The 19,280-nt window shown below is 43.0% G+C and overlaps 3 protein-coding genes across 3 annotated transcripts; 2 read left to right on the forward strand and 1 right to left on the reverse strand.

The window, feature by feature from the left end:
- Positions 1–775: 775 nt before the first annotated feature.
- LOC119738441 lies at positions 776–11,365 on the forward strand. Its single transcript, XM_038213337.1, has 5 exons — positions 776–950; positions 1,972–2,103; positions 8,779–9,219; positions 9,666–9,971; positions 10,706–11,365. The coding sequence occupies exons 1-5, from the start codon at positions 912–914 to the stop codon at positions 10,766–10,768; spliced, it is 981 nt and encodes a 326-aa protein (XP_038069265.1). The 5' UTR covers positions 776–911; the 3' UTR covers positions 10,769–11,365.
- Positions 11,366–11,905: 540 nt separating this feature from the next.
- Positions 11,906–14,587, forward strand: LOC119738079 (dynein light chain Tctex-type protein 2B-like). The gene has a single exon (XM_038212805.1). The coding sequence runs from the start codon at positions 12,890–12,892 to the stop codon at positions 13,523–13,525; it is 636 nt and encodes a 211-aa protein (XP_038068733.1). The 5' UTR covers positions 11,906–12,889; the 3' UTR covers positions 13,526–14,587.
- Positions 14,588–17,924: 3,337 nt separating this feature from the next.
- LOC119738590 (growth hormone secretagogue receptor type 1-like) lies at positions 17,925–19,205 on the reverse strand. The gene has a single exon (XM_038213497.1). The coding sequence runs from the start codon at positions 19,201–19,203 to the stop codon at positions 18,022–18,024; it is 1,182 nt and encodes a 393-aa protein (XP_038069425.1). The 5' UTR covers positions 19,204–19,205; the 3' UTR covers positions 17,925–18,021.
- Positions 19,206–19,280: the final 75 nt, after the last annotated feature.

Below are 19,280 nucleotides of genomic sequence, written 5' to 3' on the forward strand. Positions count from 1 at the left end.
ACTGCAGTTTGTTTGGGCTCATCCGTCAGTTTGGTCATTCTGTATATCTGTTTATCTGTTGTGTCTGTCTGATTTGTATGTCTCATAATTTCACTCAGTATTTCTTTAATTAGTTATTATTTAAAGGCATCTCTATTCTCTATAGAAGCTTCGGCTTCCAGAATATGCCTCAATGTATGTGCCGGCAATTGTATATTTCGTTATATATTGTCATTTGTTGTATATTTCAAATTGTCCGGTGCAGAATGGGAATATATGTGAACTGAACTTAGTTTCAAGAACATAGGTCTGGGAGCTAGATAAGCCAATGTAAAAAAAAAAATTAAAAAAAAAAAAAGGAAACAAAAAATCCGTATGCCCGCGCCCACCTATTTGACGAAATCGTGTTTCGTGATTAAAAGATTGTGCATATTGATTTCCACTGTTTTCTCGAAAAGTGTATCTGAAACCTCGACAGGTTAGGTTTTGAACAAGCGCGTGAAAAGCAAATGAACTGCCTTTAACACATTTGGTGGTGCCTTGGCGGAGTAAAGTTCGTTTCGTAAGTTGTTATTGAGTTCGTGAGAATAAAAAGATCTGATGAAACAAGCGAAGCCTCTACAACTGACCGCAAACAGTTGCCACGTGGAGTGACAAGGAACAAAGCGCAACTTGAATAAATTCTTTTCCCTCCCTGTTGAGGAATGTCGAATTGAAAAGCCGATTGCGCAATATTAATGACTCCAACAATAGCTGTTGTTTGGAAGGCGAAAACCTACAGCCAGGGCATACGTTCGAACGAAGTTTAAAGGGAAACCCGGGCCGTCTGCTTATTTTGCCGCCATTTTTGGCAGTAATGGTATGGAAGTTGTTCCATTCCGACGGCATCTTGGAAGAGGTCCTCAAGTTTGCGGTCTCGAGAATTTAATAATATGGCTCCTGTGGGTCTATCACCAACGTGTGTTACTATGGTAAGATCTTTAAAATTTTGGAAAATGAATATTTCCTGGGTAGATTTTCGAACTAGGGTAGTAAAAAGAAGATTTTGTGGTGGATTGAAGAGTCCGTGTTTAGGAAAACTACATTCAGACTCACCCAGCCACATTAAAAAAGAATAGATCGGTCATTGAAACATGTTGAAAATACCAGAGACGAATGAACACTTTAAAATTTGCTCACATTATCCTTTCAGGAATATCTGACACTGAAATCACGTAAAGATTCCCCCATCTAGGACCCGATTTCGACTTTTTTCATTTTAAGAAAAACCTGGTCTTGCCATTCCTTAAAGATGTATTCCCGTGATATTTCGAGTTTGACCCCGAAAAATAGATTATTTTTCGATGGCTATTTTCCAAGCAATATAAAAGTTAATTCACTTTTGAGTGAGACATCCAACGAAAAAAAATACACCGACGTTTAGTTATTTCTTTACAAATTTCGAATTATTGGCTGCCCGAAAACCATTTTGTTTCTGCAGGGCGGGTTCCTTTGTGCGCAAAATGAAAGTCCTTTTCAGAGGTTTGCAGACGCCCAAAATCGGGGGGGGGGAATAAGGTTTTCTTTTTTTCTTTTGGTTAAAACGTACAAATTGAAAATTCTTTAGGATAATTTTTTTTTTTTTTTTAATGTTTTGAAGAGCACGGGGATCACATCTTTGCCACATCTTTGTAGGAAAGAATGTTGCATCCAGACGCCACTTCAGCGGTTTTGTACAAAGTCCATGTAGACTTAAGAAAAACATTCTTAAGTATTTCCTAACAAAATTGGAAATGTTTCTCAGTCCCTGATTCGTGTCTTTTAAACATTTTTGCAATGACTGACCTTTAATGAGATGATATGATAAAAAAAAGTGGCGTCAGGATGCAACATTCTTGCCAAATCGAGGGGGGGGGATGAAACTCGAAATTAGCGCGGGAAAATGATCTTTAAATATTTTACATCACAGCTACATGTTGATTTTGAATCCTTGATATTATTTTTATTGCCCAGCACCAGCAAGAAGAGCGGGACGCGCAGGCGCAGCCCACGTCACCGGCACGGCAGACCGTCGACATCTGCTGCGACGCACAGACCAAGAGAATCAAAATAATTATACGACGGTTGTCCACGAGTAATGAACTGGTATGTATCACACACACTCCAACATTTGTTTTCATTTCTAATTTTGCCATAAATGTTAATTAAACGCAACAAATCGAAGTTGAAAGGTCGGGGAGTCAGGTTGGCGTAGCCGTACTTTCCTCGCCTTCCATCTCTGTGGCCCGGGCTTGATTCCTGCCTTGGCCATTATTGTGGATTGGGTTTTCAGTCCCTACTTTCGGGTTGCATGGGTGGCTTGTGCGTAAAGCGCTCGCCTCTCACCAAGGTGACCACGGTTCGAATCCTTGCCGCGGATCGCATGTGAGTAGAGTTGTGCGTTGGTTCTCTCCTGCGCCACGAGGGTTTTTCTCTGGGCCCTTCAGTTTTCCTCCCTCCGGAAAAATCAAACACTTTCGATCTCAGGCTGTGCTCTGTGGTCATATATGGGTCGATGTGGCCGGCAGCCATAGGCGCCTATGCCAGCGGCCCGACCACGTTGTATAGCCGCGTCCTTTGCAATTCAGTATACCAGCTGCGAGTAAGGATGATTAGCCTCCCAAATTATTATTATTATTACATGATTCCGTGGGTTTTCCTCCGAATATTCTTCTGGGTTTTCCTCCCACGTTTAAAACTGTACTTTCTTCACATTGTCTTCTTTTTACTGGGCCCCATGAGAGACTAGTGGATTCCACTGAATGTGCTACCCAGTTAAAATGATAATTAAGAATAAAACGGAACAATAAATAAATTGTTTGGTTTTGTTCAACGCAAATTTGCACCTGGGTCAGTGCGCAAGTGTATTGTCCTTATTTATAAAGCATGCGCAGTTCAAACGACCTTATTCATAAGGAAAACAATTCAGGAATAAAGTAAATAAAATGTGCTCAAAATCCAAATTTGCGCTGAACATCTTTTTAAAAAATCGTTAGTGTTGTTTTAAAAAAGGGCAAGTTTTCAAGAAGAAAACTATAGTCGTAATATTTTTGAGGGCGCTGCAACGTGAGGGTACCAACACTAGAACAATCCCGCTTATTGAAGTACTTAGTAACTTTACTTAATTCTGAAAAAAATACACATTGAAAAAACCATGTCTTTTTTTAGGTGTAGGAATGTGTAAAATGACGTGAATTATCTTCAATTCACTATTGATTACACACATATATGTACTCGAAATGCCGCAGTGACAGCGCCCTCTTCGTTCAAGAAAAAGACCTGTTGATGAGGGCAAGGAGGAAGACCAAGTGGGCAAAAAATTATTCTGTCGATTTTTTTAAATCATTTTCTAAATTACTGCCGTGTTGTACTTAACCGTACTTTCTGAATATCTCAATTTTCTGTAAACCTACACAGGGGCGGAGCTACCTTTCAGGAAACGGGGGGGGGGAAGGCAGTATTGAGTGAAGGCACGCCCCGCTATAGGAGGCCCGGGGGGCTTTTGAAAATCCACAGAGCTTTTCCTGCATTCTAAGGCAATTTGAGAATACATTTAGGAAAATTAGCGTTCCATTTATTAATTTAGGCCCCATTTTACTAGTATCACAACATTAATCAGGGGGCGAACGGTGAGGGCGGGTGTTGCATCTCCCCCCCCCCCTTCCGATCAGCCATAGTCTGGTTCCCTAGACCTGACAATTATTCCCGACGCTCACGTCTAAATTGTAGGTCAGGCAGCCTCCGTGGCTAAAAAAATTAACATGACGACATTGACGGCCCTTTTCAAAGCTCGGCTTCGTTTCCGATTTTGCTTTATCACTTATAGATTTTAATGTTCTGATCAAATTTGTAGATAAATCACTTGCTTCGTAATATCATACAGTAATTATGATATTACAGTTTGATATTTCTGTTACATAATATTGACTAATGCTGATCTGGAATCTTGAAAAATAGGCACCCAAAATAGCACTGTTAGCAGGCGGAGCCGAAAGAAGACCGATCGCGAGTTTTGGAAAATCTCGGTAACGGTCGTCAAATTCAAAATAGTACATGACGTAGCAAAAAGTTCGCCCATATGATCCGAGTATACTTGATGCACAAATTAAAATCGCCGTTGAATTTCAAGTTTTCTAAATGAAAGCAAAAAATATTAGTTATCAACTCTTAAATTTTAAATAGTTTTTTAAATAGTTTTTAATAAGCAATTAGCAGTTAATTAAACCTATATTATACTCGGAAATACTCGGGCGCTATCCGATTGTCGACGAAATGAACTCGGCAAACTTCGGAAATTTTCGGAAAAAGGAGGAATTCCTCCCGTTTTAAACACGTGACGTAAATTGTAATACAATGTATTATCGGAGGCTACCTGACCCTAAGATTCATCAGGAATAGTCAGAATCTTTTGGTCTGGGAACCAGACTAGATCAGCCACTGCTATACATTAAACACACAAAAGGAAACTTCCACTGCGTTGTGGGATATCTCCCCAATGACGGATGCTATAGACCTTTCTTGTATATTGAGCGCCATTTTGTATGGGCTGTCACAAGGGGCGTAAATTTAAGCCGTGGTTGGCAAATAGGTTTTGCCAAAAATTGCCTATATTAACACCCTCATGATGTAAAGAGGCATTTTTATTAAAATATTTGGTATGCGTTTTTTCGGTCGCATTTCTCCATGCCTTAATTAAGCTTCAATTCAATTCAATTCACTTCATTTTCCACATCAAAAAAGACAATCAGAGTTAAATGTATACAAAAGCTTGTCGAGTAGAGATTCCCAGTTAGAATCATACAAAATATACAAGTTACACACACAAACAACACATAAGGACATAACACCAGACATGAATATGGGAAAACATGCAGCTGCATGCATGCCTGACCACTGCATCAAAAGATGACATAATTAGCAATTGTCTGCGCTTCCAGCAAATAACCCTCCAGCCCACTTGCTTACAATTACACAGTTAATTAATCACCAGGTTTTAACAATGCAATGAATGGCATGGCAACGCAACGGCACAACGAAAGTTAAGACCTTGAAAGACCATTTTTTGTTTTTCAAGGCAAGGCAATTTATTCCCCGCCTCGTTTGTTAATTCCCGCCACGGCCGTAGCATTCGAGACTTCTTTCTACGATATTGTATTTGGAAACTGAGATGGGCCCAATTATTTTTAATACAAGCTAATTTGCGACACGGCAGCACGCCCCTTCAAACTCAGCATTGTCTAGAGCACAGTAGTTTGCGGCAGTTTCCATGACGATCGAGCTTTAAATCAATATCATCCACCATGAACTAGTACTACTGTAGCAAATCGCTGTCACGTGATCTCCTTTTATCGTATATTTGAAGCAAACAAAAAGTTAAAGAAAAAAGGCCATCCAAATTGCAAACAAACCTGTAGCTGTTTGGGCTACGGCCAACATAAGGAATATGTGGGGGTGGGCTGACGTCATCCGAAGAAAACATCAATTCATTTGCACACCAGTTTTCATCGGTTGCTATGAGTTACCTTTCAGCACACCAGACTCAAGAACATTGCATTTCAAGAACACATGTTATCTGGGAGCTAGATAAGCCAATGTAAAAAAAACCGGATGTCCGCATCCGACTGTGTTCAGTTTTTTTTTCAACATTGCAGTCACATGGCAATGGTGACAACAGAAAATTGCGTCAATACACTGGTTCTATCTGCATTAAAAGGGCACTAAGTCCTGAAATCTCAGAAAATGTCATGTTTTGGATTGTTTAATTATCCTATTTCAAACCTCTGCCGTTTGAAAGGAAACCAACCTAATGTCTTACCGTTCCCGAAATAAAGACGAAAAACCCGGCTGTTTACATCGGACACGAATACAAAAACGAATACGTTTTTCCTGTCGTTTTCAGTCAATGTACGATACACGTTGTGTGTGTCACAGCACCAGTTTCGTACACGCCTTATAGAATGCAGGAGAAAGCATCGCGGGGCAAGCCCCCGGATCCCCAACTAGATTTTTTTTATAAACAAACAAACAAATTATAAACAAACAAACAAACAAAGGCACAACAGGGGCAAGTATATGCATACCCAGGAGAAAGAAAAATATACGGAAAAGACAGATTACGCAATAAAATACTGAGGAAAAAAAGGAAATATAGTAGCACCCGCAATAAAACTAAAACAGTGATAAGGAAGTCGAGCATACAGTGGTCTAAAATTACTTAACAATAAGAATTACTGTAGGCCTACAGTAGTTGTCTGAGACTATAGCCTTAAAGGGAATATACAACATTTGCAAACATCCAAAAACAAAACTGCTAAATTATCGCGAAGTACCTTACTGTATATCGTTGGTGTAGAGTACAAACAGCAAGGGTCCTAACACAGCTAGAGCCCTAGCTGTGGAACACTGAAGTAACAGGAAGCACGACACGCTGTATAAACGGTCAACACAAGGTCCGGCCCACGACCTTGACAAAGTGCATCTTACGAAATCAGTAACGCACTTTTGCTATGTAACCTCAATCCTCCAAATTCCTCCACTTTGGCTAAGAGGATTTTGAAGGATTCGGGGCGGTTAGGGTTAAGTTTTGCCCCGTTTTGTCGCTAGTATCATTAGTTAGCGGCCGAACGGGGAGGGCGGATGTTGCATCTCCCCTTTCCAGATCAGCCACTTCTGTACATAAACGCACACAAAGACCTCCACTGTGTTGTGGGATATCTCACATAATGACGAATGTTCTGCATTCCATGCTCTCAAGAATATAGACCTTTATGATATTGAGCGCCATTTTGTAGGGCTGCCAAAAGAGCGTATTTTAAGCCGCTCACATTGGTAAATACATTTTGCCAAAGACTTTATTTATTTATTTATTTATTTACTAATTACATTTCTTTACCCAGGGTGATTGGGGCCCTGCATACACTTCTAATATTTATACACACATGAACAAATATTATGCATAACAAATACAACACAAAACAATGAAATAAAATAAAAGCATACGGGCTACTGCATGATCGTTAAGCAACCATTATAAAAATTGTACAACATTACAAAGAAACATATACAGTTTGAAACGACATTGCTAAGGTGTTTCAGTTTACACGAGGAATGCATATTAACACCCTCATGATATAAAAAAAAGGCATTTTTAGTAAAATATTTGGTAGCCTTCGTTATGCGTTTTTTTTTCGTCACCTTAAATAAGCCAGTGCCTTACGACCGCATCAAAAGATGACATTATTAGTAAATGTCTGCGCTTCTAGTGAATAACATTCTAGTCCACTTCATGGCCCGCTTGCCTACAAAAGACAGCCAATTATTCGCCAGGTTTTACAGCGGATGGCATGGCAACGGCACAAAGAAAATTAAGCCGTTGATAGGCAATCTTATGCTTTTCAAGGCAAGGCAATTTAGTCCCCGCACGGTTTGTCGCAGTTAAGACTTCTTTCTACGATGATGTATAGGGGGAAACTACTGAGATGGACCCTTTTTTTTTTTTTTTTTTGGTTTATACAAATTAATTCGCAAAACAGCAAGTCCCTTAAGGACCACCATTGTCTAGAATTCGCTCTTTTCACGCTCCGCCATGGGCATGCAGAGCCTCGATCTGGCAACTTTACACAATAAAAATAGTCGGTTCAGTGATCTGAACCCCGACACGGGAATCACTGAACCGGCTATATTTATTGTGTAAAGTTGCCAGATCGAGGCTCTGCATGACCATGGCGGAAGTTTGAAAAGAGCGAATACAATAGTTTGCGTCTTTTTCCTAGACGATCGAGCCCAAAATCATCAATTATCAGCCACCATGAACTAGTCTTGTTGTGCCGAATCGATGTCTATTATGATCTCCTTTTATCGTGTATTGGTAGCAAACAAAAAGAACACAAGACAACCTCGATTAGAAAACGTGTACAAAACCAATGAGAGCTGTTGCGAAAAAGTTAAGGTACAAAGGACAAGGGAAGAGGAACAAAAGAAAACCCTCGATTTTCACCATAAACAAACGTGCATGCAGGGGGGTGGCCTAGTTGATGGAGTTTGTGACTCATGATCAGAGGGTCAGGGGTTCGAATCCAGCTGCTGGTCATTATGTTGTGTCCTTAGGCAAGACACTTCACCCCCACTTGCCTCTCTCCACCCAGGAGTATAAATGGGTACCAGCATTAGCTGTGGAGTAACCTGCGATGGACTAGCATCCCATCCAGGGGGAATAGAAATATCCTCAGTTGTTTCATGCTACCGAAACCGGAGATAAACACCGGTCTGATGGGCCACATTGGCTCGTGACGGACTTTACTTTACATGTATGTATTCCCACACTTAGGGCCTACATGAAAATCACTGAATCGATGCATACATCATTTTTATTGATGATAAAGTTGACGAAATGGGTAAAACTTCTTTTTAAAGCAATTCAAGATGATATCATTGTTACAGTATAGACAGTAGGCCTATTTGATTTCATCAATTAATAATACCTAGGCCTACATCCATACATACGATAAAAGTTCAACATAAATGGACCAATCAAAAATCAGCATTTTAATGACGTCAAGTATCCCCAGTGGATTGTACGAGTTGGAAAACCTATGGTAATTTTGCTTTGCAGCTAATTTTATCTTTAATTCTTACTTTGATCTCATTCTGGCCCTTTGTGCGACGGCTCAATAATAGAGAGTCACAGTAAAAGAAAATCGAGAATTTAAACAAGGTTACAAAAATTCAAAGAAACTTTTCCCGTTTGACCTTCTTCCGGTTCCTTACAATTTCTTTATGCAGGCATCTCCCTGGGATCAGAGAACCGGCACAAAACGGAAAACCAGTCCCACCGAAGACTGTCAATTTATTTCCCCAAAGAAACCCAGGCCGTCTCCAGACTCGAAGTTCATCAACCACACGGACTGGAAGGCCGAGAGCGATCTGTGGGTCCCGGAGCTAGGACTCCGAGCCAAAGACCGAGTTCTCCTCACAGACGGCGAGTGGCTGACCGACAACCACATCGTGGCGGCCCAGCAGCTCTTGCACCGTCAGTTCCCCGCTTTGGAGGGTCTTCAAGAGCCGGTCCTGGGGAATGTGCTGCAGTTCAAACCCATCGTCTCGGACGGAATCCAGGTGATTCAGAACGGCAGCAACCATTGGGTCACGCTCCGTAAGCTCGGGGAGAAAGTCAAGGTGATGGACAGCAAGAACATGGGTCTGACGCGGCAGCTGACCCATCAGGTCAGTGGCGGTTCAGAATTATCCAAAAGGGGGTGCCTGGGGTGTGGATGTCCAAGATCTGTCAAGGGGTGGGGAGCGAGGGCAGTGGCGTAGCAGGGGGAGGGAGTGAGTGGCGCATGCCCCCCTCCTCCATGAAATAATCATCGGCCCCCAGTCGTCGCCCTCCCCCCTGATGATTGGTCTTGGTGGTTAATGGGTTTAACGGAAATTTGGGCGCCCCCATTGGTGAGAACCCTGGCCACGTCGCTGAGTGAGGGTTGCACTAGCAGTCAATGCATAAAAGACAAAAGGGCTGAAGCAAGATTTGCAATATTGGGTTGATGGAGCTATTCAGAAAATGTAAGGACAATTGTGATCCCCCCCCCTATTAAGTCAATAGTTAACATTAGTCAGTCGGGGAGGGGTTGGTTAGCCACCACCCCCTCCCTTTGGATCCTCCCTGACAGGTCATCAACTTGTGCGGTGTTGTTGATAGCAACAACGATGATGACGAGGCCGGTAACGGGACGCTGGAGGTGCGCTTGCCGAGAATGCACCGGCAGCGCGGCTCCAGCGACTGCGGTGTCTTCGCCGTGGCCTACGCCACCGAGATGGCGTTCCAGGGCAACCCGGAGCTGGTGGTCTACGAGCAGAAGAGACTGCGACGGCATCTGGAGGCGTGTCTCGAGTGCCGGGAGATGAAGCCGTTCCCCAAGAAGGCATGCAAGGAGAGGACGGCCAGGGAGATCGGGGAGAGGATGCAGGTAGTCCAGGTCAGTGAGACACAAGATAGGGTCATTAATTAAACTGCATGTAATAGACCGTAATAGACCATAATAGAGGCTATCTTAGAGGGATGCTACGCATAAGGTGTATAATTGGGTCCCAGCGATTTGAGTTTCTTATCACGATTTTAAGATGGAGAATGGAACTTGTATCAAAATGGTCAGTTGTGGGGTAATAAGGCCGACCGACCGACCGGCGGCGAGGGCGGATCCAGGGGAGGGGCAAAGGGGGCCATGCCCCCCCCCAAACGAAACCAATTTGTTTTTGTTTTTTATGTGACATCGCAATAAAGGCAGGCAATGAGTACACCACCATCTTTTCCTAAAAAAACATTGGCTAAAGTGGTCAGAAATTGCCTCAGATCGCACCACAGAGCATCTAGAATCCAAAAAATTTTCGGGGCCCTTAGGCGGGCCCCGATCCCCACGCCGTAATTTTTTTGACCCACTTTTTTGGGCGACCAAAATTGTTTTTGGCCCCCCCCCCCAAAAAAATTTGTGTTCTGGATCCGCCCTTGCCGGCGACCGACCTACCACCGACCGACCGACAGACCGACCGGCTATTCTCAGAACAAATGTTCACAATAGAGATGGCTACTTCAAATTGTGTAGGTAGTCAGTTACATGTATATGTTCTTTCAAAATTACCATGAACTGATTTTGAAATGCCAAATGTTTGTTTGCATTCTTAGCTGACTTTTCTGTTCTTTTTTTGTATGCAGAGAATAAATCCACAGCATCTCTCAACAAATGCAGAGCCTGTTGGACATCAGCGTTCCACTTGACGACACCACCGTTCCGATTCCCAACATTGCTGTGACAACGGAAAAGGATAATTCGATTAATACGAGTTAAAAACCTCCGCCGGTCCACTTACCCACGATTGACGCTTTATAGCCCAATCCCGTCGTATCGATTTATCGATTCCAGTGTCGTTTTATCAATACCGGGCTTTGGTCTTGGGTACAGCGAAGCGAAATGGAATTTATTGAAAAATCGATCATTTTGACAGGGATTAGGGAGGCAATGATAATGCAGGCGTGGGACAAAACACGGTTAATCCCCTGCGCAACATAAATCTTTGATCAATGGAGAAAGTTGGATGCTTATCTGGTAAAAAAAAAAGCCCAATAGAATCTGGTATGAACCTCTATAGTGGGCCAGCTGCACGCAAACAGAACTATCTGCGCTGCTGGGCTAGTACATGTTGGGCCTTACTAAGCTGCGATTCTTCTTGAAACACTTTTTAGTCGTGTGCTTCCTAACCGTGTGAAACCTCAACTTCTAAGAAAATTCAGCCCGATTGTGATCCTGAAAAAAGTTTCTCTTTTGCCAATTGTACCACCGAAATCCTGATGAAGTTCGAGGAAGATTTCTGAATTCACTTTTTCTTCAATTCAGTATAAGTTTGCACATTATTAATTAATAAAATTAAAAGTAATTATTTATTGTTAGTAACTATTTATTGCGAAGGTTTTACAAGCCGATAAAACTGCACGTCAAATAAAATGGGCCCAATGTGGTCCGGTTCTCTCTGTGCGTTGTTAGTGCTTTTGTGTTGTTTGTTTGTCCATTCTATGGTCTTTTTTATTATTGGGAGATGGCGATGCCATTGCCGTGTGGTTTGATAACAGACCTTTTTGAAAATGGACATACGCATACTCGATCTCCACTCTCAAAATCTACGTTCTTACGGTTGCGGCAGTATTACTGCACTTTATTCTTGCGAAGTACTTTGAAAACGCACTCGACTCTCCATATATCGACTTTGTACACAACCGAAGAAGTGGCGTCTGGATACTACCGGTACATAATTGCTTCGCCGGCCGTAAATGAAGGGGTGTTAGCATATTTTCCCGCTCATAAGGATTCCTCGCATACCGCCAAATCTCTCTAGCCGAGCGCGCCCTTAGCCCGCCGACAAAAATAAACCACACACCCTGTTGCTATTTATCGTAACTAGGCGAGGCTTGTCATCTATAAAACCAAATTGCAGGGGAATCCTTTTGTGATTCCGCGTTGTCCTTGCGACGTGGATTAGGTCCCCTACAAAAGGCCGTAGAATTCCCCCCGCGGCGACGTACAATTCATGGAGAGTTGTTATAGTTAGTCGCCCAATTGCGAGCACTCTAAATCGGTGTAATTCTTTCTGCAAACACATCTTTACACGCACTTCAGTGGACTAGACTGTACATGTGAGGGACAACTCGAAAGTCTTATTCTTGCTCCCAGACTCGAAGCAAGAAAACTGGATTTATGGTATCAAGTGGATAAGTGTTTCGACGGTCAAAATCCTTTTGAACCGGACAAAAAGCTGATCTGCCTAACGGAAATCTGTGCTGGTTGTATTGTGCGGATTACATCAGACCACATCGCCACTCACCAGCAACATAACTGAAGACTGGCAGGGGGTTTCTGCACGGGATTGACTCACACAATGCCCTCATCGCGGCCATTCTTCATCTTCACCGATTTTCCAAACGACAACAAAAGCCTGAGAAGAGTCCGCCCTATTTTTCTGATTGAAAAGGTGGTATAAAAGCTGACTTAATCTCGACTGGTGGATTTTATTAAAGTGTTTGTCGCCTTAGTCACCGCAGGTGAATACAGATCTTGCTGACCCGCATGAGTGATGCTCAACTAGTACCGAGACCAAATTGAGACTGGGTTCGGTTGGACAAAATAACGGGGGCACTACATACACGGCACGTTGCGTGGCTGTGCAGAGTTGGATATTTAGATCATGTTGTGATCCGTTTCATACCGAGAGAAAAAAAAGGAGATTACAATATGAAGGATTGAAAACAATCAAGGCATCAAGCAGTAAACCAGACACTTTTGTGTTTCAAGCAGAAGTGAATCAACTGAAGTGAGTCACCTGTGGAAAGTCTTGGGGTCCGAATTTAATGGATAGCAACCAACGGAAGATGCCGAACATTGCCGAGACAACACCGAGAGGCAGCCTGTCCCCGGTCCCGCGCGTCGTACAGCCCGGACAACAACCAGCCAGCAACAAGGGTTTACTCCCCGGCTACAACGGCACCAACAACCGGGGCGGCATGATGATGGCACCCGGTGTTTCAGTCACTCGCAAGTACTCCCTGGCCCCGTCAAGCATCGCCCCAAGTACGCGGAAAAACAGCTCCAGTGCGGCAACGACCCGCGACGGCGGCGGTGGCATCCAGGTCGAGAACACCTTCCAATTGGAGCCGCGCCAGGACGGTCACTTCAACGCGTCCCGCGTGGAGAAGATCCTTGACTCCCTGATGGAGTCCATGCTTGACTCGGTGGAGTACGACCCCCAGACCGCCCCTGAACTCGCACGGGCCCTCACCGAGGACGTCAAGACCAGAGTGAAACTTCTGAAGTACAACAGGCATAAGATCGTGGTGCATGTCATTCTTGGTTCGCTGCAAGGACAGGGGATGCAGACGGTCAGCCGGAGTGTTTGGGATCATCATTTCGATAACTACGCTTCGGCCTGCTACCAGAACCAGACGCTGTTTGCTGTGGCAATGGTCCACGCTACGTATTTTGAATGATACATATTGTGGGAGTGGACATCTATACTATAGGGAAATCTTGTAGTGCTTTGTAGGCCTAATAGATCCCAGTTCTGTTTTCTTGAAACTAAAATGGCTCTAAAGACATCTTAACCGATGAAAACTTGCAAATGAACTGATGTTCCATTGGTTGAGGAAAAGCATCCATGCCGTGTCCATTCACAAAGCTAACCCTGTAGTGCCTTACCATGGAGTCTGAGGTGGGAAATGCTCTGATGATGCAGTGATCATAGGTGAAATACTGTCTCATGCGGATACAACCATGGTAGAATGTTTCGCAACCTTTACACTTAAAGTCAACTACGTAATATAATGTCTTGTGAGTTTATTTTGTAATTACAAACAGCAGTCATCCAGCAGCTTTACCTTACAAAGCTACAACGTGACTGGATTCAAATGATTAATTGGTCTCGTTGATTTGTTTGTTTGGTTGTGTTTTAAAACATACGACTTGGCCAACCGAACAACACCATTGCAAACCTCAAGCGGGATGTCTTCTACGAAAACTTCAGATATAGAGATAAACTATACAGTGTATGTGATGTGATGTACATGCATGGCAGGTTCCCGAATTGTAAACGTATTCGTATCGGGTAAAAGTTAAATCTGTGAATAAAGTGCCGGCATGCATGATTATAACAAACAAGTTTAACCGAGTATTAAATGTGTACACATATTGTGTTTGCTGTTTTGGCAACCAAAGAGAAACCGACTCACGTTTAATAAAACTAGAAAGTACTCGGAGAGCACACACCTCCACCAAGGCAGACACTCACACAGCCTTGCATATCCATTGGACTTCCATGTTTTATTGCACATTTAAAACATCTTTAAACTCAAACATTTTGTATGTGTGTGTGCCGGTGTTGGTCTATTTTTCCACTCCCACCTTCTAAAAATGGTATAGTCCATTGACCTGTGTGGCTAGATTAGGTGGGTGACGAGGCATACAGGGTCACCCGGTCAGTGCGCATGCCACACACATGAACCTGTGCATATAGAGCGATCTGGGGAAAGTTTGACATGCATCTACGTGAACAATTCTCTTTAAAAAAAAATCCTGCGTCCACACGCAGATCCCGATCATTTCCAAAATCTATTCGATTTGTCCTTGTACACCAAGGACCACCCCTAAAAACAATTGCATGAATATCCATCCGCAACTTTTTGAGTTACCGTGTTCACAGACAACCAACACTCTAACCAACCAACCAACCAACCAACCAACCAACCAACACACAAACCAACGCCGGTGAAAACATAATCTCCGTGGCGGAGGTAATAAAGAGAATAATACCATTAGACTTGGATGAAGTTTGCTGATTTTGCATTGAGGAGTGACTATCTTAAAGGGCGATAAGCCTCTGTACTGATGACGTCACACCAGTTTGTTGACATGTGCACTTTCCTATGGAGCCGATGGGATCCACTGCAGGTCCACTGAGCACCATAGGAAAGCACACACGTAAACAAAGTGTGACGTCATCAGTACAGAGGCTTATTATGATTCTAATTAAAAGACGATTTTCGTTGGTATATGCTCTGGCTTTCATCAGGAAAAACCATGACTTGAAAATGTCATCGTGATAAAGAACATTATGCTACGCGCTTTTAACTTTCGGAATAACTGAGGTATGTTTTTGATTTCATTTTGAATGGCGTTTGTTAAGGCTAGTTTCCATATCGACGTTAAGCTTATGCAAATTGCAAAGACAGTTCGCAGAATTAAACCGTTGGCAAAGTTCTGCGAGACAGTGACACAGTATTAAAAGTATCTAGGTTGTCGGCGTTACTTCCGGATGAAATGTTTCCATATGTCTGCGTTGCTCTCTGCGCAATATGGAAACTAGGCTTTACACTTCGGTAAGTGAGAGGAACCTAAAAAAAAAAATCCTAAAAAAAATTTCAAAAGCTGATGTGCGAGAACATTTCTTGTTTGCAATATCATTGCTTTCTTTATAACCATCGGTAAACACTGTAAACAGTAGGTCTAAGTACACAAACTATTTAATGATCTCTACCAAATGTAATAGCTAACGAATGTGCAATAATAATGACCAATAAAATGATCCTATGTGTTAAATCATGACCCATAACATTTACAAACAAGTTCCCACTGAAGACAGTACAAACTATTCTCCATGGGTGCATAGCTAATATGTTCCCCGATACCAATGTTCCCCGAAATCCTTACCCCATAACCCTAACCCTAGCCCTAACACTAACCCTAATCCTAAGGATTTCGGGGAACATCGGTATTGGGGAACATCGGGTAGACCCCTTCTCCATTACGGTATAAACATAAACATTACTAGTATATGTACATGTGCAACGCAATCTCCGAAACGAACCCCTGCATCTCCAATCATCGTCAGTAGCAGCTATTGCGACTTTTCTTACTCCTGAACCAAACCAAGACGTCTTAACTAACTCCGCCATTGTGCTCTAAATTAAAATCCAGTCCGGTTTGCTTAATGTTTTAATTACTCCGACATTTTGGGCAAACAAAATATCATATTTCACAAGTTTCCGGAACCCTTGAATAGACGATTTAATGTGAAAAAAAATCTAAAATTTGCAATTATTTATTTGGTACTTTGGTTTCTTAAGAAAATCACCCTTGAAAAGGGGCCTTTGTAAAATTGTTAACCAGCATCTCAATTTATGGAAACTGAAAAATCGCCTGACGTGACAGAGAAATATCGTGCCAAAAGGTAACCTCTCACTTCCGAAAATCTAAAATATACGTGTATGTGGACTAGTGGAACTCGGTGTACATGTACTCGTACAAAGATGAAAATAATGAACATTTTGTGGCGCTCATTTGGTGAAAAACTGAAAGTTAAATAGTACCTAAAATGTATTTTAGATTTTTAGGATATATAATTTTTGTGTAATAAACTTGAAGGACTCATTAGCTTTTACCCCCAAAAATCTAAAATGACCGCTCATAAGGATTGCATTCAAGCCAGCCCGACTAAATCTAGAACCCATCGGCTGTAGGTAGGTAAATCTTCGCGTCGGTACACATTTTTGTTCTCACGCAAGTTACGCGATGTGAAAACAAACGTGAACGAACAAGGAGGCCTAGGTACGAAAATGCCAGATGTGAAGGGTCGTAAGTAAAATTCGTTTTTACCCATGTCCAAGTGATTTCTCATCATTTTTTTCTTGAAGAATACCAAGATAACATGAATGTTTCTTGGGGTGATTACGGTTAGAAACCATTCTGTCACAAATTATAGTGAGAAAAAGGGCAACCTAGCGTAAAATGCCCATAGGCGGGGCGCGCGAGGCTTCTGGAAGCTCGCCTCGGGACCTTTTACTTTCAGACTCTATTCAGAGGTGTGGTAATTAATTTTGCCTAAACGTTTCAGACAAGTTTGTACAAACTGCAGTGAAATCTCGATAAGTCAAACCTCAAGGGAACAGGTTCAAAATTTGACTTGAGCAGAGTTTTTGAGTTAAGCAGGGTTGTATATCATTGTTAAACTACTGAGGGGAATAAATTCTTTGTTTGACTTAACAGTTGGTTTGGGTTATCAGAGTTTGACTTATCGAGATTTCAATGTATTAAACGTTTTGGTGTGGAATTCAGGTCATTGACTCAGTAACGTGCTTTGCTGTTTACACTTCGTTTGTTTTATCGTAAACATACATGTACATAGGCCTTAAAACGTGTTCCAGACCCACTTAGTACTAGGTACATGCATGTGCAATTGTCTGCTGTGATAGGACTTCAAAGTATTGTTTTCAGAACGATAAAGGTGAATGTACGCTTATATCAGATGATGTACGCCACGGAATCCATGGTGTCATGTGACATGTACCTCTGAAAAATTCATGTGAACGGCGTAGTGACCGTTTTAGCCGATTTTCGGCTAACTTTGACGGATTTTTTGTTAAACGAGCTTAACAGAAAATTTGGCAGAATGGATTTTTTTGGCAGATTTCTGGCAGAATTTTGTAAAAATGGTTATTTGACAGAAAAACATAGCAGGTTTGAAACAAAATGGTACATTTGTTTTAAAAAAGCGTCAATCTATTCAAACAAAGCCTTGAAAAATAGGACAGGTTGCCTGGTTTAGGCGCTGAGGTTCACTAGAGCGAGACTTCGTCGTGATGTAATTGCGTTTTGCCTGAAATTTACGCAATTTCATAACATTGTTTATGTGACCATAGATTAATTCATAATGTAATTTGAACCTTAGTTAAGGCAATATTACAACATCTGCGTGTGATTTTAAGTGTGTATAGTGTATTTCGAGCAATTCTTGGTGATTTGGCAGATTTTTGATAAATCTGACAGATTTGTGAAGTGCATTTAGCAAAAATTTGGCCATGACCTTACGGTCACCTTGGTGAATGGTCCTCACCCAATGAAATTTCTTACAACGATATTGAATATTGACCTACCGAGTAAATTAAACCGTTCGCAGAAACTCAACTTAATACAGAGTGGAGCAATGCTTATCTCATATGGATGAATTTGGTATGTCGTCCAGGTTGTCCTCGGATTGTTCACACTTACTTCTCTCCGTTACTTTGGAGGACACTGACATGTCACCGAGCGAGGACCCTCCCGTGCCTTCCCTTCCACGCCGGCAGGTGCAGCCGAACGCCTGCAGGAAGGCCTCCCGGTACCTGATGTTGGTGCCGCTGTAGATGATGGGGTTGACAGCTGAGTTGAGGAGAGACAGGAAATAGGTGACAGGAACCAAGAAGGGGACATCAGAAGGCTGGAGGACCTGACCAGTAGCCGCAGACAGAAAAGACAGCAGGTTGAGGGTGAGCACGCGAGGGGCTTGCAGCACGAAGAACACGATGCTGTTGACCATCAGCATGCGGGCGACCTGGTTGCGGACCAGTCGACTCTTGGCATCGGTGTTGGAGGCAGATCGGCCGACGGTGCGCCGCCCTAATCGACGGACTATCTTGTAGTACAAGAAACTGTTGACGATCAGCCCCAGAAACCAGATTACGACGTACAGGCAGTGGGCGTAGACGGCAACCCAGGGCTCCCCGGCCGTGCAGAACGACACGGTGTCTGGAAGGGAGTCGTACTGACCGTTGTCCGAGTCCGGCCACAGGACGCAGTAGACGCGCACGGTGATGAAACGCGAGCAGACGGACAGCGCGAGCGCTACAGACACTGCCCAGAATACCACCAGCAGGACTGCAGCTCGTCCATGACTGCTGGCCTGTCTGCTCTGCAGAGGACGGCAGATCGCGTAGAAACGCTCCAGGGCAACCAGAGTCACGATGGCGTTGGAGGCGAAGTTGGGAATGTCGAAGGAGAAGAATATTGCCGCGCACTCCAGCCACGACGACGTCTGGAAGTTGAAGACCACTGGGGTAGCGTAGTAGGACCAGCTGTAGAGACCCGGGTACAGGACCAGGCAGAAGATGTCAGCCAGTGCCAAGTTGGCCAGGTAGAAGTTGGTGATACTTCGCATGTGTCGCACCTTGTAGATGGTGTAGAGGAACGCCAGGTTAGCCGGCAGACCGACCAGCCAGACGATAGGAAAGCCAATCCTCACGAGAAAGAACTCGGAGGCGGTTTGGAAAAATCTTTTCCTCGTTGCTTCATCATTAAAATCAAGCAGGCCGTCAAATTCCTCACAAATACCGGACTCGTTCAACGCAGAACCTGCCATGTTGAGAGATAATTATGAGGCTGTGGACTTGCACAGTTCACCAAAAGCAAAACTAACGATGCAGTAAAAATGCGATT

This window comes from Patiria miniata, unplaced genomic scaffold (genome assembly GCF_015706575.1).
Source record: "Patiria miniata isolate m_02_andy unplaced genomic scaffold, ASM1570657v1 HiC_scaffold_3, whole genome shotgun sequence".
NCBI classification, from domain to species: Eukaryota; Metazoa; Echinodermata; class Asteroidea; order Valvatida; family Asterinidae; genus Patiria; species Patiria miniata.

Coding starts and splice junctions, on each gene's coding strand:
- LOC119738441 (XM_038213337.1), top strand. CDS start 912: ATGGCTCCTGTGGGTCTATCACCAACGTGTGTTACTATG. Junction 2,104..8,778: donor TGTCCACGAGTAATGAACTG/GTATGTATCACA, acceptor TTCTTTATGCAG/GCATCTCCCTGGGATCAGAG. Junction 9,972..10,705: donor AGAGGATGCAGGTAGTCCAG/GTCAGTGAGACA, acceptor TTTTGTATGCAG/AGAATAAATCCACAGCATCT.
- LOC119738079 (XM_038212805.1), top strand. CDS start 12,890: ATGGATAGCAACCAACGGAAGATGCCGAACATTGCCGAGACAACACCG.
- LOC119738590 (XM_038213497.1), bottom strand. CDS start 19,203: ATGGCAGGTTCTGCGTTGAACGAGTCCGGTATTTGTGAGGAATTTGAC.